Consider the following 27,176-nt stretch of genomic DNA (forward strand, 5'->3'; position numbering starts at 1 on the left):
GCCCACTGCAGAGCACCTGGGTGCCCACGCGTACATTCCCCCCAGCTCTGCAGGTCCTGAGCGAACCCTCTGCCTAGACAACAGCAGTAGAGATCTGGGGGACGAGGCCAAAGGGTCTCCCAGGCTGGCAGGTGATAGAAAGCAGGCTGAGTGGTCATCACACACGCAGCCCTGCTGGCCGTAAGACCAAGATGGCCAGGTCATGGAGTAAGCCTGAGCACCCTTGTGTCATGACGGCCCTCGGAGCACAGGCCCACTGCTGCAACTAGAGAGCTCAGTTTACACCCCACACCGGAGACTGTGAGACCACCTTTATTAGGCCAGGAGTAGCCATGGGTACAATCTACGGAGTGCCTTCCCATACCAGGGCCTCCAGCATCACCCGGGCCCCCGGACCAGCACCACCCCGGCACCTCTGAGTGTGCTCTGCTTACACCCACCTGCCCCTCCTTGTCTCAGTGAGAAGACCTGCTCCCACCCCACCCAAGGAATCCTGAGAGGAACAGTCTCCCCAGGGAGGGTCCTGGAGTGAGCTCTGGGGGCCAGGGGACATGAATATAAATATATAGGCTGTGTGTATATATTATATAAACGTATGTATATATGTACATGCACATCAGGAGGACAGGGGTTCTTGTCCCAGGATGGAGACTCATCCCGGTCCAGGCCTAACCCAGCTCCTCCCTGGAGGCATGGCCGTCTGGGGGCACCTTGAGAAGCATCTGCCAGGCAGCCCAGGGGCTACAGGACATCACTTGAGGTCAAGTGTCCAGGTGTTCGGGACATACAGGGACTGGGTCTGGCGGGCACGACGTGGCGTGGTGTTGAGGGCCTCCACGCTCCTGCGGCTGGAGTGCACCACATCCGCCACGAACCCGGTGCAGTCGCTGCACACGTCCTTCATGACACAGCCGTGGGTGTACATGTGCGGGAACTCCTCCTCCACGTTCCGCCACTGCAGCCCTTGCAGGGATCTGGGGCAAGACAGGGCCGTCAGGGGTCTCTGCCCGAGCCTCTGCGTCCCCTACACCCACGCCAGGCAGAGCAAAGCCACCCCACAAAAGCCCTTCCTCTGGAAGAACTGGGACTCTGGGCTCTGAGCACTCTGCCCTCCTCCTTCCCCAGCAGAGAAACCCCCGCCCAGCTCCCGGCCCACCAGGAACATCACCAAGGGCAGCACGCACTGGAAGGCGTCTCTTCTCTGTGTTGGTGTGGTTTTGGCAGTTGACATCCTCTGAGGACTCTCAAAGCCCAGTGTGTAGACAGGGATGTGAGCAAACTTCTTAGAAGGCATCTTCATCTGCAATACAGAGAGACACTCCAGGCACCCCACTCCCCCGAAAAAAGGCCACCTGCCCGGCCAGCAGAGGACCCTGCCTGAGGTCACTTGTTCCCACATGCTCACTGGACGCCCCTTCACACCTGGTGTTTGAAGGCATGGTTCCCTTGCCTTGTAGAGCAAAGTGTGCCTTTTTAACATGCCAGGGGTAGCCCAGTGGCCTGTATGTAACCATCACTTAACATTGAGAGGGGTCATAAAAGGCAAGGGTTTGAAAATCGTGGTGGTAAAAACCCCTCAAACAGATGACTATCTCTGGGATAAAGGAGAGGTAAAGGAGTGACACCCGAGTTGCACCCCAGGTGTACACAGACGCCACAAGCTGCTGCATCTAAAACGAGCCCTTCCAGAAACACTCGAGGACTGTGGTGCTGGAAGGAGACTTTAGAGAAGAGTTTCTTGGCACTGGGATACTAAAACAATATTTGTTTAAAACAAGAACCATCCACAGGGTCTTTACACTGCAGTCTTGGGCAGTGTAGGAGTGGGTTCTTCCTGGAAGGAGAAGATGAAAGAAGTGACTAGTGAGGGGGGTCATCAGACTCGAGATAGCAGAGCCTCTGTCAACCCCCGACCTCATTCCCGGACAACCCAGCCAGGCTGCAGGACGCTCAGGACACGGGGCCTCGCTCTGACCCCAGGTGGTCCTCACCTTTATGCTACAGGAGTTGCAGACGGCTCTGGAGAGGAAAGAAGAGGGTTAGTAGGGTCAGCTCAAGGGGTCTAGCACGCAGGCCAGGCCAGACTGTTGCCGCCTTCTGCTTGCTCCCTGGCTACATCAGTGTTTTACTCTCATTTTACTCCCAAATCTTGCTTTTCTTTTTACTTAGCTCCACACACAAAATACTCCTTCCTTCCAGGCTCTTTCTGGGGACCACGGATCTGCAGTGGAGGGTGCCTGACTTCCCCCACACATGAGCACTGCTGCAGCCAGAGGGCCGTCAGGTGACATGCCCAGCTTTAAGCAGTGAGTAACGTTTATTTCCCATCCACATGTGATTTCAAAAGTACATGCCTTTTTATTGTAAAAATTCAAACACTAGAGAGAATTTTAATTTAGTCATGAGTCCTCTCCTGTATAGCCCATTCTGGAGATGCTCCCTACTAGCACACTTTCCATGCTCCAGATCTAGGCATAAATGAATAAAAACATACATTTAAAATAAGAGTACAATAAATGGAATGGGGTATCCTGTGTACTATCCTATAAAGATACACCAGGGTTCTTCTCCACATCAGTGCAAACTGTCCAAATTCATTTTTTAAAACAAGGGACCATATACTCTTAGAGGGATGTCCCATACTTAATCTGCCATCAACAGACCTCTGTATTCATTTGATTTGATTTCACTGTGGTCAGGGAACATACTGTGTATGATATGAATCCTTCCACATTTCTGAGACCTATTTTATGACCCAGAATACAGTCATGTTGGTGAACATTCCATGTGTACTTGACAAGAATGTACATCCCATTGTACAGATTAGTTTCTGTAAACATCACATAGGTTCAGTTGGTGATGGTGTCATTCAAATCCCCTATACCCTTAGTTTTTCATTTCTATAATTATAACCATGGATTTAGCTATTTTCCCTTGCCGTTCTGTCAACGTTTTGTTCCATGTATCTTGAATCTCTTGATAGGTACAGAAAGTGTTCAGAATTATTTCCTCCCTCTATCACCATGAAATGAACTCCTTTAACTCTGGTAATATTCTTTGCTCCATATTCTACTTTGTATGGTATTAACATACCAACTCAGGCTTTCTTTAGACTACTATTGGAATGGGGTATCTTTCTCCATCCTTCTTCCAATCAATGTGTGTCTTTTATTTAAACTACAGGCCATAGGAATTCCCTGGTGGCCCAGAGGTTAAGACTCCACACTTCCAATGCAGAGGGTGTGCATTTGATCCCTGGCAAGGGAACTAAGATCCCACAAGCTGCATGGCACAGCCAAAAAAAAACAAACAAACCAAAATACACGACTTATAGACAGCAGATTGTCTTGCTTTCTTTAATCGATATGGGAAACTCTGTCTTTTAATTGGCTTGTTTAAGCCATTTATGTTTAATGTAATTGTTGAAACAGTTGGGTTTAAGTCTGTCATCTTGGGATTTGTTTTCTTTCTGTTGTGTTTGTTCTTTTTTCCTTTTTCTGCTTTCTGTATTGAGTATTTTTTTTTATGATTCCGTTTTATTGGGTTGGCCAAAAAGTTTGTTTGGAAAAACCCAAATGAACTTTTCAGCCAATCCAGTATATTCTTTTTGACTTAAAGGCTAATTCAGTGGTTGTGTTTGGGCTCACAGGATCATCTTTAACTTATCACAGTTTCCTTCAAGTCATATTTTACCATCTAATGTACAGTATAAAAAACTTATAACAGTGTATTTCTGATCCTCACCTTCAGTCTTAATGATATTGTTAGGCTGTTTTTACTTATACATCTGTTAGAAGCCCCAAAATACACTTTTTATTTCTTTTTTGCACTCCTAATAAACTTTGTTTGGATGGCAGACTGAATTTCACCTTGCTGGGTGCTAGATATTGGCTTACCGTTTGTTTTTTTCTCATTTATTTATTTTTGGCTGTGCTGGGTCCTCACTGCTGCATGGGCTTTTCTCTAGTGCAGAGAGTGGGGCTCACTCTAGCTTCGGTGCACAGGCTTTTCACTGCAGTGGCTCCTGTTCTTGCGGAGCCCAGGCCCCAGGGCACGTGGGCTTCAGTAGTTGCAGCTCCCAGGCTCTAGGGTGCAGGCTCAATAGGTGTGGCACATGGGCTTAGTCGTTGTGTGGCAAGTGGGATTCTCCCAGATCAGGGATCAAACCCATGTCTCCTGCCTTGGCAGGCAGACCCCTTACCAGTAAGTCATCAGGGAAGCACTGGTTTAGCTTTTAAGGAGGCATAAGAAGAGAATCTTTCACGTTGGAGAGTTGCATCTTAGCAGCTACTGCTCCTAGCGCTCTCATTCCTCTGTGTACATTCACATCTCCATCTGGCATCATTTTCATTTTGTGCAGCAGGCCTCGTTTACCGTTTGTTCCAGTATGGGTCTGCTGGGGGCTTTCGTATTTCTCGAAGTGTCTTTACTTTTGCCTTTGTTTTTGACACAAATATTCTTGTACAGAATTCTAGACTGACCACTTTTTTCTTCTTTCAGTACTTTAAAGACGTTGTTCCACTGACACCCTGCTTGTAGTGTTTCGATGAGAAATCTGCAGTCATCTTTATCTTTCTCTATACACAACATGTTTTTTATTTGCTGACTGAATTTAGGAATTTCTGTCCTTGTATTTTTCTTTATCATTGGTTTTATCATTGATCAATTTGATTGTGTGTTTTGGTGTGATTTTATTCATGTTTCTTGTGCTTGGGGTTCAGTGAGTTTCTTGTGGGTTTATAGTTTTCATCAAATTTGGAAAACCTTTTTAGCCATTATTTCTTCAAATACTTTTTCTGTCCCCACATCTTTAGGGACTTTCTTTACAGGTGTATTAGGCTTCTTAATGTTACCCCACAGCTTGCCAATGCCATTTTCAATTCTTTTTTTCTGTGTGTTTTATTTCAGATAGTTTCTACTGCTGTATCTTCAAGTTAACTAATCTTTTCTTCTGTACATTACTCTAAATGTCTAATCTGCTATATATCATCCAGTGTAATTTTTTTCATCTCATACATTTCATGTCTAGATGTTTGTTACTTCTTTATATCTTCCATGTCTTTAACTTTTTCAAGGTATAAAATGCAGTTCAAAATTTTTAATGTCCTTATCTGCTAATCCTATAATCTGGGTCAGTTCTCCATGATTTGATTGGTTTTTCTCACCATGGGTCATGTTTTCCTGCTTCTTGACATGCCTGATAATCTGCAATTAGATGACAGGTGTTTTATCTGGCTTGATGCTGGGTATTTTTTTACTCCTATTCTTGGGTTTTATGGGCTTCCCTGATAGCTCAGTTGGTAGAGAATCCACCTGCAATGCAGGAGACCCCAGTTCAATTCCTGGGTTGGGAAGATCTGCTGGAGAAGGGATAGGCTACCCACTCCAGTATTCTTAGGCATCCCTTGTGGCTCAGCTGGTAAAGAAGCCGCCTGCAATGCGGGGAGACCTGGGTTCGAACCCTGGATTGGGAAGATCCCCTGGAGAAGGGAAAGGCTACCCACTCCAGTATTATGGCCTAGAGAATTCCATGTATAGTCCACCGGGTCACAAAGAGTTGGACACAACTGAGCGAATATATGTAGACACATAGACTTGAGTTTTATTCTAGGAAGCAATTAAGATCCTTGGGAATAGTTTGGTCTTTTCTGGTCTGACTTTGATTTGTTAGTTCTGGAGCAGCACTCAGTCTGCTGCTGCTGCTGCTAAGTCACTTCAGTCGTGTCCGACTCTGTGCGACCCCATAGACGGCAGCCCACCAGGCTCCCCCGTCCCTTGGATTCTCCAGGCAAGAACACTGGAGTGACTTGCCATTTCCTTCTCCAATGCATGAAAAGTGAAAAGTGAAAAGTGAAAGTGAAGTTGCTCAGTTGTGGGGGCGCTTATTCCTGGTAGTGAGGCAAGACCTTTTTGTGATTCACTCAGCAGCCCGTTGAGTCACAACTTGCCACCTTGGTTGGTGGGAACAGACACTATTCCTGGTATTGCTCCTTTAAATCTGTAGGACAGGGTCAGTAGACTTTTCCTCTAAAAGCTCAGATAGTCAACATTTTAGGTGTGACTAAATGAATAATAAACAAGTGGGTGTGACTGTGTTGTAATAAACTGTATTTCTAAAATAGGCAGTGGGCCAGGTTTCCACAGCCTCAGTCATTTCCTTCATGTTTGTGCTGATCAGAACTCTGAATATCCAAGGAGGACCTTGTGAAGGTCTCTGAGACCTGCTTCCTGGAGAACCCTCTCCCCTCTGGAGATCTGTGCTGTGAACTCTAGCTGCCCGGGTACCCCTGTTCTCAGCTGTACCTCCTCCACCGCAGGAGCTGAACAGGCCTGAGTCCAGAGCTGAGGCAGTCGTAGGACAGAGCTTACCCTGTCTGCTTTCTGGTACTTGCTTCAAACCTGATTGGTTCTTGAGAACCAATGTTTTATGTCTTTGCATCTTTTTTTTTTTTTGGCCGTTTCCTGTGGAAAATGCCTGTTCTGCTTCCTATTACCCAATCTTGGATGAAAGTGGGGGCCCCTCAGTTGTTAAATTAAAAATTTTGTTCCTTGGTTGCACTGGTCACCGTGCCTGATGGAACATGCCCCAAACCACAGGAAGCCCTACTGGACAGAAAGCAAGAGGCTTCCTACCTCCTTCCCCTGTGAATTCACAGCCAAGGTGCGTACAGAAGGCTCACCTCTTGCAAAAGAGACAGGAGGGTGGCCATGACAACAGCGGGAACTTGGCTCGGCAGCAGCAGCAAATCTGTGAGGAGAGCCTAGTTGGAGCCCAGTGTTGTCCCAAACTTGCCAGGCCCAGCCCTGCCCACACCTACCCCCCACCCAGCTCCTCACCTTCCCCTTCTTCAGACTGCTGAAGAGCTCCTTGTTCTGCAGGAACTTCTCCATCTCTGCCTTCACCAGCACACGGCGCACGTCCATCACCTCCTCTACCGTCAGAGCCAGGCTTTCCACGGGGTGGCTGAACTCCTGGGACAGGAGGCCTGTGGCATTGGTCTCAGGCTCTCAGGACATCTCCACAAGTTCCCCACTTCCCTGAGGACTTGGCACTTTCCTGGCCTCAGTCCAGGCAAGCTCCCCAGAACGCCCATGCCTGAGACTGTACTGCTCCTGGGATACTCCTATAGGCAGCTCTCTGACCTGGGCCCAACAACTCAACTGGCAGCCAGCCCCTCGATGACCTCATTGCTCACATAACCCTTCAGCACATCCCACCTATGTTCATGATGCTACCCAGACCTGAACCATCTGCCTCCAACCTTGTTGCTCACCTGAAAACACCCCAGGACAATCAAAGTCACCCAGAGTCCCCAGGCCCACTGCCTCCCTCCTGGAACCCCCACCAGAGTGCCCTCCTGCCCCCCACCTCACTCCTCCTAGAACCCCAACACCACTGCACCCCCTCCTGCCCCCAGCCTCCTGGAACCCCCAACCACCGCACCCCCTCCTCTTTCCCAGTGCTATCCATCCACTGCCACTCTGGGTCTGTTGGTCCGTTGGATGCTCCTGTCCACCTCGTCATAACCGCCTGGCCCTTTGGGCTGTCGTGGTGAGTATACCCTGTTCTGCCCCAGGAGAACAGTCCTGTGTTCTTAGCATAGAATTTGACTTCTCAAAGGGTCACTTCCTCTTCTATGAAGTAGGGTATTTCAGCTCCACTAAGAAGATGCAGTGTCTGGCACCAGAATCAAAATGTTAGCTACGAAGACCAGGTGGCATGGGAGGCACCAGAGGATGTGGAAGTGGATGGTGTTTGTGGTCAGATTTTCTCCTGTTTACACTTGTTGGTCAGCTGCTACTGTCTGGCATGGGGTGAATCTGGGACCTTGTGTTCTCTCCTCTCACCTGAAGCATCCAGGTCTCTTGGCTTCTGATTAGTGTTTCCTGTAGCCTGGTGGTGCTGTTTATATGTGAACAATTTCGCTCTAACCTTACAGATGTTACACTCACTGTACACATTGCCAAGAGATCTCAAGTTGGGTGCTCAACAGATTGGGTTGAGGCAAGGTCATCGCAGTTCAGGGGTTTGATAGCCAAGCCTCTTGGAAAGCTCTCGAGTCCTGAGCTGGAAAAAGACTCATGAGACTTGCTATTCAACACATGCCCCCTGATTGCTTGACATCCCTCCCTTCAAGAGGTGGTCCTGGGACTTCCCTGGTGGCCTAGAGGTTAAGAATCCACCTGCCAATGCAGGGAACAAGGCTTTGATCCCGAGTCCAGGAAGATCCCACATGCCACAGAGCCACTAGGCCCATGTGCTGCAACTGATGGGCCTGCACTCTGCGACTGCTGAAGCCCATGCACCTGGAGCCTGTGCTCTACAGCACGAGACGCCGCTGCAGTGAGAAGCCCTCACCCCACAGCCAGGGAGCAGCCTCTGCTCGCTGCAACTAGAAAAAGCTGGCATGCAGCAACAAAGACCCGGTACAGCCAAAAATAAATAAAATAATAAAAAATAATAACATCTTTAATAAAGAATCCATCTTTAAAAAAGGGGGACAAGCCACAGGGCAACTAAGCCCTCACATCACGACTACTGGGCCCACTACTGTGCTCTGGAGCCTGCCCCACGACTAGAAAAGCCACGTGCCGCAAGGAAAGACTCCGCATGATGTAAGGAGGATCCCGAGGGCAAGGAGGATCCCGAGGGCAGCAACCAAGACCCCACACAGCCAAATAAATAAACAAGACATAGTTCCCTAAGTAGGACTTAGTGACTGACTTGTATGGAATGGATAAGGTGGAATTGACAGTGTCAGTCCCAAGAATGCGTCATAAAGACACGGGCTTCCCTCTGCTTCTCAGATGGCTCACTCAGGGGAGCCACCTCATGAGGGTGCTTCACCTGGGACAAGCTGGGGCCCCGCCCACAGCCAGGGGAGGAGTTTCGTAGGAAGGGTCTTCCAGCCCAGGTCAAGCCTCCAGGTGAGACGCAGCCCTGCCACTGCAGCCCTATGGAGGCCAGTTCCGGGCTCTGGACCCAGAAAGATGATGAGATGGTAACTGTGCTGTTGCAGCTGCTAAGTGAGGGGTGATTTTATATGTGGCCAGATTCCTAATACAGGACTCAAAGGGTAAAGCATGCCCTTCAGTTGGGGAGTATTACAGTAATATGACCTTGACTTTCCAAAGCCTTTGAACATCCGTTCTCACTTGAGCCTCTCGGTAAAACCTCAATGAATCAATAATGACAGCCACCCTCTGGACCCCCCTCCACATGCCAGCAAGGTGCCCTGTGGCCCTGCAGGCACTCCGTTCGGCTCAGGTCCAAGTGGGAGCCTCAAGATGTCAGCAATTGTTAGTTCTTCATGATTACAGGTCAGACAAAATTCACAGGTGAGGGAACTGCAGCACAGAGAGGGAAGGGCCCGGAGCCAGAGTTGAGACCTGAGAAAGTGCTGTCCAGTGTCACCATGCTGCCTTCTCATGTGCCCTGACCCTGAGAGTTGGGACTAGGCTGTGCCCTTAGCAAGGTCCTTCTCTGGCCTGGGCTGCAGTGCCCAGAAGGCCCAGGAGGTGGCAGCAAAGACCAACCTTCCCAGGCATCCACTGAGAGGGCCCCACCACTCCTGAGCCCACAAGGGGCACTCCCAGTCCCCTCTCGCTGTCCCCCACCCTGGCCACCCTACACCACAGTGCTTCTGTCACTCACCAGCCACAGGTGACTGGCGTCCGGGGCCGCGGAAGCCCCCTGCCTATCCTCGACTGAGCTCATGTCACTGCGTGGTAGGGAGCTGGGGTCAGGCTGGGACTGGACACTGACGGGGAGGGAACCTGGAGGAAGAGACAGGGGCTGTCAGGACAACCCGCAGCAGCCCTGGTGTCGCAGGGCTGTGCTAGGCACGAAGAAGCAGCAGGTGGGATGGCAACCCCAGGCCTCAGCACTGTGGGACCAGCTAACCTAGAGTGGCCGGCTGACCGACGGGAAGGGACGGGGCTGTGACAAACCGCAGGGGACTAGTCCAGTCCAGAGTGGTGTGCATGCTCTCTGGGCCCCTTTCCACTGACAGGAAAGAAAAAGATGAGAACGGTCTGTCAATCCATCCATTGGTCCAGCTGTCTTTCTACAGACCAATATGGCAAAGTTAATATCTCTAGGTAAAAGAATTGTGAGGACTTTTCTGAAGTTTTACACTGGATATGGATTACTACTTTAGCAGAGTTTTAAAAGGTGGGGCGTGGCTGCCTGAAGTGATAAATGTCCCTCTGGCAGTGCAAGCTCCCTCTGGAGCAGCAGGACCTGCAGGAAGGCATCCAGGGAGGGAGAGGCCACGTACCTGGCTCCAGGGGGCTCGGCCTCCAGGACTGCATGCTGCCTGCTCGCGGCCGGGACAACTCCAGGCCTCCGGGGGGCTGAGGGGCCGGCTGCAGACCAGAGGTGACCTCACTCCGGAGCTGCACCAGGTCATGCTCAGAGAAAGAACGATCTCGCTTCAGCGTCCCCTCTCCGCACGGTGACTCTTCCTCCTGTGGACACATCAGCCCAGCAACACACTGTCCACCCTCCTGTGGACAGTCCAGTCTAGCATCACCATGACCGCTCTGCCCCAGTGCCTCCTGCCTGTCCCTGGACCAAGGCGTGGGGTGCACAAACTGACAGCTATGCACTACCCTGGCCAGGGGAGACATGCTTCAGAAGCCAGCCCCTGGCCTGAGGTCCCTGGAAAGTCCTGGAGATGACAGGCCTGGGGTCACGTGGAGACAGCCCTCAGCCTGGTCTCCAGGGTCAGAGGGCAATGCAGCCAGGGTGGGGAGTCACGCTGGGACCTGTAAGCTTTGCACCTCCAAGTGTGGCTGCCCAGCCCAGGAGGACATGGCTCTCCATTTCATCCTTTTATGTGCTGAGGCAACAGTGGCTCAAGGCCACTGTCTCAGTCACCCTTGTGAGTGACCAAGATGGGAGAGGGTGCCTGAGCCCCGCCACGCTTGTCCCCAGTGCAGACGCAGCCCCACAGCAGGACACAGCTTCACAGCAGGGTGCAGACAGGACCCCGAGCAGAGGGCCCACAGCTGGATGCTGCACCCTGGCTGTGTTCAGTTCCCCAGAACCTCCTTCTCTTTCCTCCTTCTCCTCCCCTCCCACCCCCCCTCCCCTCCCCCACCTCCTCCTCATGTCAGTCTCTCTTCAGGAACCTGTGGGCTCTGACCTCAGAAGTATTCATCTCTTCCATCTCAGCCAATGTAGGTGCCTTGAGCAGGACCCGGGGCCTCGGGCGCTGGGCGCTGCTCCCAACATCCGTGATGGACAGGTTGATGCAGGAAGTGGATTTGACGTCCCCAGAGCAGGCGTTGAGGATGCAGGGCAGAGAGCCGAACCCTGGGGGAGGCAGGAGGTGAGGCAGGAGGGACAGGACAGTGTGGGGGGAGATGAGGCGCAGGGGAGGGGTGTCCCGTGCTCACCCCGCTCGCCCCGGCCGTCCCAGCGCCTGCTCTCCACGGGGCGTAGCCTGCGTTCCTGCTTGATCTCCTCCAGGATCTTCTCGTGCAGAGTTCTCTGCTTCTGGGGTAAGGGGCGAAGCCTTCTCTCTGAGACCTGCAGGGGGTGTGGCAGCACCACATTGGGGGCCAGTTCCCTGGAGGCCCTGCGTGCTCTGGCAGGCAGTGTCCCCAGAACCAACCTTCCAGACGCCCCGAAGGGCTGGTACCTGCTTCAGTGGAGGCCGGGAGCGGATGAAGTCCAGGATGAGTTCATGGGCATCTTTCTTCACTCTGGGAGGGATGTCCCCGTCAACCTGTGGGAGAGAAGGAGGGCAGCAAGGCTGAGGGACCGTCTGCTTGGGCTGCAGCCAAGAGAGGGGTTCCCCCAGCCTCCCCTCAGTAGCTGTGGCCTTCAAGACCTGACCTCCAGCTTTCCCTGCATCTCAGATTCTTTATGTTGAAATGCAGGTCGGTAGCTTTACCTCACAGGGTCTTCATAACAGTGAGATTAACTCACACGTTTAGATTCTCAGAGCGATGCTGGCACACCACGAGGCCCTGTGAGAGTTAAGTGGGACAATCCCACAGCCTCAGCTCCCACCCCTGGGCCCTTTCTCCCTGCCAGTGTCACAGTGGGCCCCTGAAAGGACCATGAGGTGTATGACTCGAGGCCACACTGACCGTTCCCACTGGACTCCTGGTTTAGTCACCAGCGCACCAAGCAGGGGCTCCGGCAGGCAGAGGGGCCTGAACATGTGACCTCTTTAACCCAGCCCGCCATGACCTTGGCGGCTCACCATGACCTTGCGCAGTTTGTAGTTCCTGGCACGGATGTCCTGCATGAGCATCTCGAAGGGGGTGAGCTGGAACTCTGTGGGCAGGGGGTTGAACTCCTGCTCCTGCACCTTCTTCAGCTTCACCCCATGGCGGAGCTCCCGCATGAGCTGGACCCAGAGGCGGGCCTAGGCCCACAAGAAGAGGGAAATGGCTCTTAGCCCTGGGTGGGGCTCCGGGCCTGTGCCCCGTCTGTGCCCTGGTGGGGGTGGGGGGCGCGTGTCTTACCCAGTCTGTGCGCCTCAGGCTATCCAGCTCCACAAGGGGCTTCTCTGCCTGCGGTTCATCCTCCCGGAACCTCTGCAACATCTGTTAAGTCCGGGAGAAACGAGAGAACAGGAGTGGTGGTGCTGGTTGGCCCCCTGGGGATGCTTCTGCACCACGTGGGCATTTTGGACAAGGCTTTGGGGCACAGAAAGGTATCTGAGGGAACCAAGCCATCAGTCTTAGAACCACATGGAAACACTCGTGTCCTGCTGGCTATCAGAGGCCACTCCTCCAGTGCAAGGGCGGGGGGAAGCATGACCCTTGCAGCAACCCCTGGCTGCAGCAGAACCCACAGCCTCCTCACACTGACCCACACTCCTCCACGGGGCCCCCATCCTCCACGATGCAGGCATGAGGCCCTCCCACATCTGGGAAGGGCTCCAGACTGCCGCTTACAGGGCACATCCACCCTCGTGGAACGCCACGGCCACTTCTGTGCATGTCATCCCATCTGGAGTCTACAGTCATCTGCTTCTTTGTTTTCTGAATGGTTGGCTCCATGAGGTCAGAACCATGTTTTCAGCTTTGGGGTTGTTTTAAATCTGGCTCCCAGCACTGTGTGACACATGCTAGGTCTTAAGCATTGGTTGAGTGAATAAATGAATCAGTAAGTGGATAGTTGGATGGGTGGATGGATGGGCAAGAGGGCGAGTCACTTAGCAGGCCCCAAAGTCATACAGATGTATTTCACGAACTGGGAAAAACGCCACCAGCAAGGTGAGGGCCCAGGAAGGATGTTGGGAATGCTCAGGGAGCTGTTTTCTGCTGAGAATTTGTGAAGAGGCTGCTAGGTTCATTGCCCTGGATCTTAGCAGCAGCGGGAGCTCTGCTCTCACTGGCTCTCCACGCTGGAGGAGCATCTGCCTTTAGCACACAGCCTCTGCCACCCCATCCCCTAGGTCGAACAGAACCAGTCACCCCGGCTTCCCTCCCAAGCCACTTGCCAAACTGCCCTGGGATGCTCTAGAAAACTCAGCCAAGTTTCTGGAAGCACAAGGTGTGTGGTTCTAAAAATAGAGCTGGGTGTGACCTGCGTCTCTGTGGATAAAGGGCAGGAAGGTGGGTCTCCTGTCCTTTCTGGAGCAGCTCTACTGCCTCTGAGCAGGCTGTTTCTGCTCCCAATGCCAGCCCAGCCACACACTGCCAGTAGCCCACTTCTCACTGCCTCCCCAGTCCCCTGACTTCTCCTGGGTCAACTGCTTGAAGTCTAGAGCTGTTTACACCTAAAGAAAGAGCTTTTACTGCCTGGGCAAGGAACTGACCTTAGCAACAGCCAGGCAACTGAAAGTCATTAGGATCCTTAGTGCCACACAGGAGCACGAGGAGACAAGTAAAAGACCCCAAAGAAGGAAAAACAGAAGCCCAAAAGGCTCCTCAGGAGAATGGAATGGAAAACCCATCTGTCTCCTTCTCAAACTCAAGGAAAAGAAATGCTTTCCAAGGAGGAGCCGGTTAGTGGTGACCTTGAAGAGACAGCTGGCTGTGGAGTTCCTCCCAAGAGGAAGAAATCTTTCCCCAAAAAGGAACCACACAGTGACCCTGTAGAGTCAGGAAACAGGAGGGTCCTCGAGAAAAAGAGGAACTTGTCTTCCAGGGAGGATTCACTCAGCAGTGGACCTGAAGAGGCTGCTACAGCAAGAGCAGCGGCTCCAAGAAGACAATGCTCTGAAGGCCATCTCGGGAAAACCAGAATGGACATCTCCCTAGTGGGGCGTAAGTTTCAGACACAACCCCCACCCATCCTCTAGAGTCCAGTCAAAACAAAAGGAAAAGCAGACAAGAATTAGAGGCAGCTACAATTAAAGCACTGGCAGGATATCTCTGAGATGCTGAGCAGGGGTGGGAGGGAAGACAAAGGACCGGGCTAGGGGGCAGCGGGTGGGCAGAGGGACCACACACTTTGGGCTACAAGTGGGCTGCAGACGAGGCCAAGTGACCCAAGCAGCATCTGACCTGTCCTGCACTAGATCCCAGGCCCCTGGTCAGAAAAACCCTGAGAGTCTGCTCAGGCCCAGGCCTAGGGAAGCTGGGCAGGAAGGAGACACACACCAACAAAGGGTCAGGGTAAAATCAGGGACCAGCATCGGTTAATTCCAAAAGTACCTCCTGACCTCTCCAAAGTCTCCATTTTTCTCCTCATCTGTGAAATGCTGGTGGAAGGCAGGGGTCCCTGTGGGCTGTGACCCCCATTTCAAAGAAACACCTCAGTTCTCTCCAAGGGAGAGGCTGTGAGAGTTGAGCAAAGACTGTCACCTCCTGACTTTGAGACCATGAAGCGGCAGAACAGCTGTGGGGAGAATGGCAGCCGGGAGCCAGTCAAGCCCTTCTGCTCCGTACTAGCTGTGACCTGGGGTGAGAACACGACCTCTTAGCGCCTCCAGCTGCTCAACTGGGAAATGGGTAAAAACCACCATGGGGGTGGGGGTGGTGGCGGTTTGGGGGTGGAGAGGAATGTGGGACTGTCATCCAGGGACAAACACCTGGACGAGTGACCCCTCACTGAACTGCCCACCTCCCCAAAGCTCCAACATGCTGGCACCTCTGCTCCCTGTTTTCAGAAGGAACCAGCTCTGGGGCAGGAGACCTGGAGACACAGTCCCTTTTGCAGATGTAAACACGAGGACCAGTGAAGCTAAGGACTGACTTGGAGACGACACGAGTGAGGTCATGGGGAAAAACACCAGTTTGTGAATTTCTGGTCCCTCCTGTGCAAAGCCAGGTAAGCAGGACACTGAGGATTAAGCTAAAACCTACAAAGTGTTCAGGACCGTCTGGCACAGAGTAGACACCCACTGTGGACAGACGGAGGAACAGAAGAAACTAGGCAGGGAGAGGGCCGGGCCCTGCCGACCTGCCCCACCTCTGCGTGTGGAGGCGCCTCCGGGACCCCACCCCTCGCTCGCCCGGCCCCACCTACCACCCTCCACTCCGGGCAAATCCTTGGCCCTGCAGCCTGGGCCGCTCCCTCAGCTCACCTCCTTGGCTTCCCGGACCCTGGCGAGGAAGGCGCGCAGTTCCAGCGTCTCCACGAAGAGCGCGCGGCACACGGCCTGGTAGTGGGTCTGGGCGCCCCGGGGCTCGGTCAGGCGCGCGGCACACAGGCGCATAGCCTGCGCGAAGGTGCGCACCGTGCGGGGGCCGCCCTCTGCCTCCTCTTCCTCCTCGGGACCCCCGTATCCTTCGTCGGCCGTCCCGCCACCGCCGTCGTCATCGCAGTCGCTGTTGGCCATGAGGTCGATGAGCCGCTCCAGCTGCGGGCTGAGCTCGCGCTCCTCGTGCTCGGCCAGCCCCCAGTCCAGCGCGCGGTAGATGGCGAAGCCCAGCGACTGCACCACCTGCGGGACAGGGCCCTGCTGTTAGGCCAGGGCAGGGCGGGCACACAAGGCAGAGGTGGGGGTGGGATGGGGGTGGGCTGCGTTCTAGCCGCCGCAGGAGGTCACCATCGCGTGGGTTCTACTGGTGAAATGGGATAGCAGCTGTCCTCTGAGGGGTGCACCACCGCCCCCACCCGGGAAATACGGTGCTCCCCAGCAGCACAGCCACCGTGGAAAACTGCGTGGCAGGTTCTTATAATCAAGACACGCTTTACCGCTGGACTGCAGCTCCTCTGGGGGCGAGGTGGGGGCGGTGTTCACCAAGAGAGGAAAACCGGAAATCCCTGTAGGGGAATCCACAAAGGTCGGGTCCCAAGTAGGGTGGTGATCCGAGGGATACTAGTCAGCCGTGCACAGCCCTGAACCCCCAGCACCGCCCAGAGCCAGGACTCTAGAGCTCTAAACAAGCCAGAAGCAGTCCACAGCCACAGAGGGCAGGCCCCTGGCTCCCGGGGTAGGGGGGGGGTGCGGGGCCGGGGAAGCATGTTGGGAAAGGTGTGTGTGGTGGTCTCACACCAGTCAGAGCTTACTAGATGTAGTTTACCCCCAATAAAAGTGTTTAGAGAAAGACAGAGAGGCAACCTAAGGAAGCATTAGCTTTTCATGTGCAATGACAGTATGTTTTAAATCAGAGGAGAAAGGCTAGCTTATTCAATAAATGCTGCTGCAGTAATTGCTTAGTGACACATATAAAGCTTGACACTGGAACTCACAAACAATGAGACCCCTCAAGTATTTTCAGCTGCATGTAAATTTCAATGTATGTGAATTTAACCTGAAAGAGAAAAACCTAAAAAATAATTGTACCTGTTTTGGGAGAGGGGGTGGGGTCACCAGCAGGCAGGTAGTGGGGGGGCGCTGCAGGGAATAGGTGAGTCCTTTGCTGTTGGAGCCTTGTGTGGGGCCACTATGCTATTCTGCTGGCTTTGCATAAGCTCAAAATTCTTTCTCCACAACAAGGTTTTAAAAAGCGGATTAGCACATTAGAGATGAGTCCTGCACACCTCTTAACTCTGCTTTTGGTGTTACTTAGCCCCTAGGTAATTGAGCTTTTAGGGACCACCATTAGCATTTCGGATCCGGGTTCTGTACCGTGTGCCCCACAGCCTTGGGTCTGCTCGAGGGAGGCACCGGGGAAGCACTTCAACGCCAGCCCGTGGCACACAGCAAGAAGAATGAGGAAGCTGCTTCCAGCGCTCACAGCACTGCGTGTTTGTGTTTGAAAGGGTGTTAATGGTTTCCTGTCACGACTCAGTACAAGAGATACACACACCCCAAAATGACAACAGCTCTTTGCCACTAGTCTCAAGACTCTCACAGGTGGGGCAAACATTGGTCACCTGCCTGCCACAGGCAGGGGGACCGTGCTGGCCTGGGGGTGGGGTCAGCCTGCAGCCTGTGCCCTGACCTCGTGCCCCTGGACGGAGCCACACCCTTGCCAGGCATGTGCAGGCCACCCGGCCTCTGGGCCTCTCTGGTCTCTCCTCTGTTTCCCATGATGTCACCCCCAGACCCCAAGGGAAGGGGTCAGAGCAGAGCTGAAGGGAAGTGTGACAGTCAGTGCTGGGCAGATGGCGGGGCACAAGAACAGGCCTTCTCTGTCCACAGAAGCACCTCCCAAGATGCCCTGAGTCTGGAGGGGCTTAGGGGGGGTCTGCCTGGCTCGAGGATGCCTGGGGAAGGTGAGGCCCTGTGGGAGCGAAGTTCCAGTGAAAGTCAATAACGATCCCAGCCTGGAGGCACCTTATCTCTGCCTCAGGAGGTGAGGACCAGTTGGGCTACAAGTCACACCCCAGAATCAGGAGTCAAAGGGCCTGCTCTGGCCAGTGGAGTCCCTGGGGCAGCCCCTTGGGACTGCTGGGTGGGCAAGGACCTCATTTCACACAAGTTCCCATTGGTCCTTTCTTAGCCCAGAGGGAGGTGCAGGAAGAAGACAGAGATGAGCTTCCCTAGTGGCTCAGGGGTGAAGACTCTGCCTGCCAATGCAGGAGACGTGGCAGGTTCGATCCCTGGTCTGGGCAGATCCCATGTGCTGCAGAGCAGCTAAGCCCAAGTGGCACAGCTATTGAGCCTGTGCTTTCGAGCCCAGGCTCCACAACAAAAGAAGTCACCGCAATGAGAAGCCCATGAAGCACAACAAAGAGTAGCTCCCATTCTCCACAACCAGAGAAAAGCCCACGCATCAATAAAGACCCAGCGCAGCCAAAAATAAACGAATAAAATCACTTTTACAAAAAAGCAGAGTGAACTCCACCTCACCCCAGCTTTGTCCCATAGCCCCCACTGACCCCAGGGTGACCCTCTCTCTCCGAAGGACTGCTCTACCCCTCGGGCCGGGCAGGCAGGAGGCCTAGCACCAAAGCTTCCTGGCTCCAGTGCGGCACACAGCGCCCCTGTTGGGCCTGCCTCCCCTGGTTCTGGTCTCTGGCCTGTGCTGGCTTCACATCAGTGAAAGGGTTAACTCCACTGCAAGCCTCTAGAGAGCCGCCCCAGACCCAGACACTGGAGAGACCACTGGCTTCCCCACAGGGAAAAGTCTAGGCAGAACCCCGAGCCCCCCTGCCTCTGGCAGTGTGGGCACCAAGCAGCTGAGGCCCCGGGACCACCGTGAGGCACTGAAGGGCGGGAATGAGAATCTCCGCAACCAGGCCAGGAGGCTGCCCTGACCGACTTCCTGGGGCCCCCACGTTGATTCCTGAGCCTATATACAAAGTTCTTTGTAAGTGTTTTCAAGACTGATGACAGTAGGGAACACAAGTGGAACAGGGTGGGGAACACAAATTCACTTGGGGCGGTGGGGCAGGGCAGCCTGGCAGCAGGAGCCGCACACAGCAGTGAGATGGACGCGTCCTGAAACAGGGCTAGGCTTTTCTTACTCAGGTTCCAGGACGCTGGGTAGCACGAGCTCACAACCCCTGGGAACTCGTGTTGTATAAACAGCAGGGCATCTGCCCGGCCAGAGGATGTACTTTATCACTGACACAATTAAGAGTTGCCAGCATGCGGTGACTAGAAAAAGTCAGAAAACTTTGGGATGGTTTTATCATTGTTGGTAAAAATCCTCCGTGACAGACCAATGGGTTTCTCTTGTGGCTGAGACAGTAAAGAATTTGCCTGCAATGCAGGAGACCGGTTTCGATCCCTGGGTCAGGAAGATCACCTGGAGGGGGGCACGGCAACCGACTCCAGTATTTTTGCCTGGGAAATCCCACGGACAGAGGACCCTGGTGGGCTACAGTCCATGGGGTCGCAAAGGACTGGCCATGACTGAGTGACTTTCACTTTCACAGCAGACCAATCCCCTTTCTATAACACTGTGTTTAACATATAAATACATATTTACACAAAACCACTTTTTATAAAGCAGTGGAATAAATATCAAATTCAGGACAAAGCACCTGGGGGCAGGCAGATGGGACAGGAGACACAGATAAAGGTCCCAGGGATGAGGTACTGGGGGGAGCTCAGGGACACAGGGGATGGGCTGCTTTTCCTGTTTGTCCCCCAGCCCCACACCTCTCCAACGCTCTGACCAGGGAGACCACATCACCTTTGCCCCCTCTTCCCTCTGGTCAGCGGGAGGCACCTCCAGGAGCCAGGGGGTCACCAGGGAGACCCCACGTTTCAGACCCTCGAGTCTACCCCCCCCACTGTGTGTACGGGCTTCCCCACCCTGCCTGTTTTCAGGCATCGTCTCCCCACAAGCCCTTCCACTAAGCCACTGAGCACTTATCCACATCCTGCCTCAGAGGAACAACTGTACAACTGTTGTTGTTCAGTCGCTCAGTCATGTCCAGCTCTTTGTGACCCCATGGACTACAGCATGCCAGGATTCACTATCTCCCGGTCCTTCTAGAAGCACAACTGTATGTGCTTCTAATTTACAGCATACAACACACCTAACTGTTACTTCGGATCAAGTACATTTAAATTTTGTTTTTAAAGTACCTGGGCTTCCGAGCTGGCCGGTGACACCATTGTTGTGGGCTCTGCAAGAGAAGAGAAGCAGCAGTCAAGACAAGCTTAAGCATCCCCTAGGCCAGCCCCCCACCTACCCCCCAGGAACACACAGCGCATCTCCCAAGATCTCCACCAGAAACCAGGGCACCGAGCTATCAGTCACTAGATGGACACTGATAAGACCCAGCTCTGCACCAGATGCCAGGAGAGCCATGTGGTCCTGCCCTGGGGCAGATGGTCCCGCCCTGCACAGCGGTCACACCCCAAAGTGACCACTCAGACAGGAGCAGCCTACAGGGCCTCGAAGCCCATCCCGCCCCCTGGGGAAGCAGGCATGGGGCAAGAGTGGAAGGGGAGAGGAAGGGTCAAGGGGGCAGCTCAGGTCAGCCAGGCCTGAGGAAAGGCCTCACAGTAGGAAGCGGCATACCCCCAACTCAGAGTCAGATGAGAAAACTGGGTGCCGTGGGGAGCCATGCAACCCCAAATCAGGGTCAGAAGAGAAACCCGGGTGCAGTGGGGAGCCATGCATTCCCAAACCAGTTGGATGAGAAAGTCGGGTGCAGTGGGGAGGGCAGGCTCTGCTCCAGGGTTCCCAGCAGCCATACGGGTGAGTTGCCATCTGGCTGCACCTCTGGCACTGGGGATTTCTCCCCAGACTGTCAGCACCTCAGCCAGACACACAGGGTGCCCAGGTGCTGAATTTGGCTGTGGGTATTTTATTATTAAACATAGCACTGAGCTGGCATGTTTACAAGCACTTGCACAGCCAGTGTACAGCCTGGGAGATCAATGGTCCTGGTACCCATTTCACAGATAAGGAAACAAAGGCTCTAGGGGATGAGCTTATGTGCCCCGAGGTATCACAGCTAGTAAGTGGTGGTGCTGGCTGCGGCCAGGCTGGGGGACCCCAGAATCTGTGCTCCAGTCACTACCTGAGCCACCCTCCAGCCTTCTAAGAGACCAGGCTGGAAAGACAGGAAACCCACCTCCTTCCACAGCCTTGCTTGAATAAAGCACACAGAGCTGTGGGAGGGTATGAATTTCAGCTGCCTTAATTGAGGTGGATAAAAACACAAACCATGACATTCTCCGCTGAGTGAACCTGCTAACTCTGCAAATATTTTCCAAATGCCATCAAGAGACAGGAAGATTGCCAGGGATAAAGGGAGTTTGCATAGGGCTGAGCCATGAAAACACTTTCCCATTAAAACACTGCACTCCCAACATTAGTGGCATTGATGGAATAGTGAGCACCTGGGCACATATCTTGGCCTTATTGAGGGTTCAGTAAAAAGTCTGTAGTTGTGAAGGACAGGGACCATGGAAAGTGGGAGAAATGGAGGGGCCGGGGCCCCGAGTTACCTTGCTATAAAGGGGGAGGGGGCAGCCAACCCTTCAAACTCTTTATAAACCCAGTATGGTGTGGAGGTTGAGTTTGCACCAACCCAACTGTATTTAAAGTCACACAGGCTTGGGGAACCTTTGGGCTGTGCAGAGCAAGGAGCCCTGCAGTGGTCCCTTGCCCAGTGCTTTGCTGCAAAGTTTAGGGCCACGGCTCCCTCTGCACAGATAAGGAAGCTGGAGCTTAGAGACAGAGAGGGTTTACCAAGATCACACAGCTAAGGAATGGTGGTGCTGGGAGCCCCACCAGGCACAGTAAGACTCTGGGTGCACCCTCCAGAGCCCCCGGAACACCTGGAGTCGACATAACTTTGACAGAAGCTTGACATAACAAGCTGCTCACCTGGCATCCTGCACACTAGCTCATACTTATTTACAAACCAACTGCTCCCTGGGGAAAAGCAGAGAGACGGAGATAAACGCAAGCCTCTACTGATGCACGGTGAGGTGGGAGCTAGACGCAGCCACCTGGTTTCCCTGGCATCCTCACCACCCATACCCCAAAGGACACCCTCCCCGATATGTGCTGGGGTGGAAAATTGTTTTGGTTTCTTCTGGGAAACAACAAAAGACAAGAATTCAAGAAGTGAGGGCGTTTTCTTTGAGATGACCCTGTTATAGTACAGGAAACAGGTTTCGTTTGTGGGAGAGAACTCTGTGAGGACTCTGCAGTCTGGAATCCCGGGGGCGGTGCCTCCCTGTGCCCAGTGGGGGGTGGTGGGATGGGGTGCCTGCCGGGCAGCCTCTCCCCCTTCTGCAGGGCTGGGGCTGAGGAGCACTGTGGTGAGTAAGGACCCTGGTGTCCTGCCTCCCTGACCGCGGGGAACAGGGGGACGTGGACGCAGTGCCCTGCAAGGATGCTGGGGAAGGGGGGTGGTGATCGTCCGCTGATGACGTCCTCTGGGCTTGGGGTCAGCACAGGAAGGAGCCTTGGACTCCGCTCTCCACTCCTCACTTCTTCACTCGAGAGAGGAGCTGGTGAAAGCAAGATGCCACCTGAAGCCAAGAGGAGACATGTGCTCCAAACCCGGAAGCTGTCTGTTCAGCGCCGGGGTCAAAGGCGCCTTGTGTTTGCGGTGTGTCCTTCCTCCTCCAGTTCATTTCTGCCATAAACTCACACATCACCATGGGTGTGGCTTCCTACCCAGCAGCAAGGCCCAGGAAGTGAGTCAAGCCCCAGGGAGACCCAAGACAGAAACCTGTCTCAGGTTCCAGACGGAGGTTCAGTTGTTACTCAGGTGACCTTAAGGCAAAGGGATTATCATGGCTTTACAAGGGTAAATTTGTAGTAAGCAGTAAGTTTGTGTAACTTGCTCCCTTGGTAGCTCTGATTTTTTAAACCACTTCACTTGGTTGCATTCTCCAATCCCTGGGGAAAATACTCGAGTGGACACCCACGAACTTGGCACTCACTGAACAGGGGGATTCCTGGTGGAGTTGAGGCAGTGATGTGCACAGGTGCCCTGGGCTCAGCACAGCCTCCTCGATGCCTGGGTGAGGTGCACACGGGGCATGTGAGCAGCACACGGGGCATGTGAGCAGCACCTCCCCAGGGCCAGCATGTCCCAAGTCTCCACAGACACCCACATGACCTCTGGGGAAGCTGCTAGCAAAGCCCCATTCCACAGAGACTGAAACTGAAGCACCGAGAGGCCTAAGTAACTTCCCAAGGTCAGGCAAGGGGTGGGCGCAAGCCAGCCAAGCCCACTCCCAAGCCCTGCCCCCACGTCTCCCTGCGGGTGACTGCATGGCTGCTCTGCCTTCCTGAACCTCAGTTTCCTTGTCTGTATGATGGGCGCATAGCCCTGCCTTCCTGTCAGAGGCGTGAATGAGACAGTGGGCTGCGGGCTGCAGAGCAAGCCCCCATCTCCCTCGATGATGAGGTGGAGCTGCTGCAGCCCCACACCATGTCTTCCTGGGTGACCCTCAGAGGAGAAAAGGGCCTGGGTGGGGGGAGCTGGGGGACCGCCAGGATGGGTGGCACCAGCAGCTTCGGAGAGGACCAAGAAGTAGGAGACAAGAGCCACATGGGAAAGCCCTGGCTGCTCTGTTCAGGATGTGTGCTGTCTTCCAGGGGGAGCATCCCAGCTCTGCAGCCATCCCAAGTTCTCCCCACATCACTGCACAACCCCCTGTGAGGAAGGCCATTTAAAAGATACAGGCAACCCTGGTCACTTAGGAGGCCACCTGCCAGAGGCCCATCAAGTCACATGAGGGCCCAGAGCCCACAGGACACACAGGGCTGCCCTGAACACTGGGGGTCCCACTTCAGCTTCCGGGAGCGGACACCCTGGGCCAGGAGAAACGTGAAAAGGTGCCTCTCATGGGAAGGGGCAGCCCCACTTACACACACAGTGCCAGCAGCACAGAAACGCAGCAGCGGTGGCGGTGACAGCACCGCGTGTCCACGTGCCCATGTGTCTGTGTGCCCGTGTGTGTGTCCATGTGTCTGCTGTGTGCACAGGTCTTTGGGCCCAGGGTGGACACAGGCTTCACACTAACATTCCCTCATTAGTCCCCCTCTGTCCCTGGGCACGTGCCACTCTCACCCCAGTTTATGTGGGAGGAAAGGGGGCCCCTAAACTTCAGCTAACCCTAACTCCAGCTGCTGGGCTGGAGATAAAGAGGTGAAGCACGGAGGTCATGACACAGGGCCGCCAAGGAGGTAAACTGGAAAGGTCTTGCCTCCAGGTAGCGGTGGGTGGCAAGGGGACAGGTGCCGGTGTCTGGGGGGTGGCAGAGGGGCTGCAGAACTACAGGCAGAAAAGGAGGGAGGGCTGCAGATGCAGGTGTGACCTGGTGGACGGGCCACGTGAGGCACCCGGGGGTGCAGAATGGGTCCTGTGAAAAATTTTAGCATCAAAACTGACAAAAAAAAACACCAAACATGGAAAAGTAGGGCAGTGTGTGGATTCATATAAGAACAGAGAAGGTGGTGAAAGGAGGCACAGCCCTGTGACAGCCCCGCATCCACCCTCCGCCTGCCCGGGGATTTCAGGGTGGAGAGCCTGTGTGAAGAGAAGGTATGTCTGTTTCCCCTGCAGATGGTGGCTGGGCAGGCAGGTCTCAGGCAGCCAAGTGTCACTTTGAGAGCAGCCAGTGTCCTGCAGGATCTGTCCTGGAGGCATCAGGTGGACAAATGCCACTTAAACTGTCCCAGGGTCACTGACCACGACCACGCTGCATGGAAAGAGTGAGCTTTCTCAGGGAATGGTCAGCACATATGCTGCCTGATAGAGTTTCTTGCCTTAATTTAAAAAAACCCAAAACCTTTGCCTATCAGGAAGTTTTAATAATAGCTTCCTAAAAATAACTTCACTTAACATAGTTTTTCATTTTCCCCACTTGAAGAAGGGGGGCTTCCAAGCAGTTATGAAGAAGTTGAGATTAAGAAGTTTACTCAAGTCAGCTTTTCCCAAGTAGCAGAAAGTGGGAAGTATTCCTGCTCATGTCCTAAGATAATACTGTTCATCCTCCCCAGGTAAAGTTGTTTGGTTGTTGAATTTTTTCTTTTTTTTTTTTCTTTTGGATCAAACCTGTGCCCCCTGCAATGAAATCCTGGAGTCTCAACCACTGGACCACTGGGGAAGTACCTGGTTGTTGCTTTCTTTACCATTACCTTAAACACTGACTTAATGCCTAGCTTTACCAGAACTTCATGAGGGGGGCTGGGAACTGAGGGCCCATGTGACCTTTTTCCTGATGGCTATTACAGCACACTTCTTGCAGTGAATCCACTGAAAGAAACACCCAAGTCCCAGAGAAATGCTGGGTTAGCTACCTACAGGAGACAGTCGGCCTAAAGTTTCAGCTGATTGACGAAAGCTCGACAAGGACAGAAAAGAAACTTCAGGGTAGTCTATTTCTCATGCTTATGGACAGAAACCAAAGATCATATTTAATGGAAAATGAAATTGGGCTCCTGTGTCACAGGCCAGTACAGGTCAGTGCTTCTGGGTCTGCAGGGACCAGGAAGAAGGGGCTGAAGAGGGGGTGGGCAGGAGAGGTGGACAGGTCCAGAAGACCACCACCCCAGAGGATGGCCATCGTGGTCCATGTGGACAATACTGACTCCTCTACAAAGAGAAGCCCTCAGTTCTAGCCACCTGCCAGGACTGGCAGCAGACCACTTACTACTCTCCCCCTCAGTTCCCCACCTTTTAAATCAGAGGGTCAGACCAGGCAGGCCCTTACAGTCCTGTTCTGCGGTGGCAGAAGCCAGTCCCTGGGTTATGTTGTTTGTCCCCAGGGATGAGCAGGGGCACAGGGAAGGTCTTTCAAGGAGGAAATACAGTTGTGAGAGAAAAGCTCTTTGTGAACATACAGACTCCAGGGCCCACAGGTGAGACGAGGCCACCCTGTCCCATGTTCTGAGCCCACCTGTGAGGACGGTGTACACAGGCACTGAGAGCATCTGTGCTGAATCCAGATCCTAACCCTTCCTGTGTGACAGGTAAGCCTGAGCCTCAGATTACCTGCGTGCAGAATGTAAACAGTACCATTTGAGTCCAGTTCTTATTATTTTCTCTTGTCAAATATATTAGAGCTTTTTGTGCAAATAGAGCAACTCTCAAATATCACCCAGCTGCGGTGTTAGGGAGGTGGGAACAGGGCACACAGATGAGATGGGAGCTTGTGGAAGAATATTGAGGGTCGAGGAGTGGCAAGCATTCAGAAGACTGCCTGGTTAGCAAAGGAACTGTCCTATTGGCTAGCTTTGGCCTGGCCCATCGCATGGATTTCTGCAAACCCACCTCTCCAGCACACACAGCCGGTCGGTGTACTTCCCCAGGTATATCCCTTTTAGGGGTAGTGTGCTCGGCACCAGCACCCTGGTTCTCCAGGGAAGAAAACTTTTTTCTTAAAGAGGCTAAAAATCACTTAAACTCACCATTCTCCAAGGATTTCAAATATCTTTCAAGGGCTTCATTGTTGAATATTGCTCATGGTTAAGAGCCGAACACTAAGCAAGCTGTTCCTCAAATCTTACATTTTCCTTCCTCTATTAAATCGGCAGACCCACAAAAAACAGCCCAAGCAAAACACGTTTCCTTTCTTGCCTAAATACCAGTCCAACAACGATCCACACCATCAGTCACTGGGTGGGACCGACTCCCAGAGCAGAAGGAAGCAGACCGGGTGGGGAGAGCGGGCAGGAGAGGCAGAGTCCGGTCTCCCTGCGGAACGTCCTCAGCCAAGGAGCCAAAGCTCCTCTCCTCTCCAGCCAGCACTGGCCATGATGGTAAGATGGGTTCCAGGTGTGTGTGTGCGTGTTGGCGGAGGTGGGGCGGGGGGCGGCCCGAGGGGCAGAGGTCCGAGCTCCAGCGGAGAGTTGCGGGGCTCCCAACCCAGAAAAGGGAGAGGGGGAGGAGGGCCTTCCACCCCGGTAGAGAAGCCGGAGGAGGGCCCTCAGTGCGGCAGAGGGGGCGCGGAAGTGGGAGAGGTCAGCGGGTCTCGCAGAGAGAAGGCGCGGCAAAGGGGGCGCCGGGTCCGAGGCCAGGTCCGGCAGAGGGAGGGACGGAGGGTCGCAGCCCCTCCCCGCCGCGGGCACCGCCCCCCGCCCCGTCGCGCCCCCGTCCCCGTCCTCACCCGCCGCACCGGACTCCCGCCGCGCGCTGACCGAGCCGTCTCTGCGCAGGAGGATGTCCGCGGTGTCCCGGATGCGCCGCCGGCCGCCCGGCGCGCCCCGCAGCCCGCGGCAGCACTGGAAGCACACGGCCCACGCCTGCTCCTCGTTGATGGGCTGCTCGTACGCCTTCAGCACCTCCTCCAGGGACAGCTCCCACGGCTCGGAGCGCCCCGCGCCCCCGGCCCGCTCGCCCGCGGCCGCGTCGCCGCTGGAGCTGCCGGCCCGGGCCATGGCCGCCCCATCATCGCCGCCTGCGCGCCCGGCCGGTTTCCATAACAGCCGCGCCGGGG

At 54.0% G+C, this 27,176-nt stretch overlaps 1 protein-coding gene across 7 annotated transcripts; it reads right to left on the minus strand.

The window, feature by feature from the left end:
- Positions 1–296: 296 nt before the first annotated feature.
- SPIRE2 (spire type actin nucleation factor 2) lies at positions 297–27,173 on the minus strand. Of its 7 annotated transcripts, none has more exons than XM_027513752.1 (16): positions 26,856–27,173; positions 19,845–19,885; positions 15,498–15,857; positions 12,484–12,564; positions 12,219–12,383; positions 11,649–11,735; positions 11,404–11,536; positions 11,151–11,320; positions 10,281–10,470; positions 9,905–10,006; positions 9,656–9,777; positions 6,838–6,972; positions 6,681–6,748; positions 1,992–2,019; positions 1,169–1,300; positions 297–974 (listed from the first exon to the last, which is right to left on the minus strand). In XM_027513752.1, the coding sequence occupies exons 1-16, from the start codon at positions 27,115–27,117 to the stop codon at positions 762–764; spliced, it is 2,289 nt and encodes a 762-aa protein (XP_027369553.1). In that variant the 5' UTR covers positions 27,118–27,173; the 3' UTR covers positions 297–761. The 7 variants fall into 7 exon arrangements, 6 of the variants coding, with proteins under 6 accessions (XP_027369553.1, XP_027369551.1, XP_027369552.1 ...); XM_027513750.1 differs by having other exon boundaries at positions 26,847–27,171; XM_027513751.1 differs by having other exon boundaries at positions 1,185–1,300; positions 26,847–27,157.
- Between the last annotated feature and the right edge of the window lie 3 nt (positions 27,174–27,176).

The sequence above is a fragment of the Bos indicus x Bos taurus genome, chromosome 18 (genome assembly GCF_003369695.1).
Source record: "Bos indicus x Bos taurus breed Angus x Brahman F1 hybrid chromosome 18, Bos_hybrid_MaternalHap_v2.0, whole genome shotgun sequence".
Taxonomy (NCBI): domain Eukaryota; kingdom Metazoa; phylum Chordata; class Mammalia; order Artiodactyla; family Bovidae; genus Bos; species Bos indicus x Bos taurus.

What these genes read in the sequence shown, in the direction of transcription:
- SPIRE2 (XM_027513750.1), bottom strand. Translation starts at nt 27,117, where the DNA reads ATGGCCCGGGCCGGCAGCTCCAGCGGCGACGCGGCCGCGGGCGAGCGG. An exon ending in GGGTCCGGGAAGCCAAGGAG is followed by an intron (nt 12,565 to 15,497) that starts GTGAGCTGAGGG and finishes CGGACTTAACAG; the next exon opens with ATGTTGCAGAGGTTCCGGGA. An exon ending in CGGTCAGCCGGCCACTCTAG is followed by an intron (nt 9,778 to 9,904) that starts GTTAGCTGGTCC and finishes CTCTTCCTCCAG; the next exon opens with GTTCCCTCCCCGTCAGTGTC.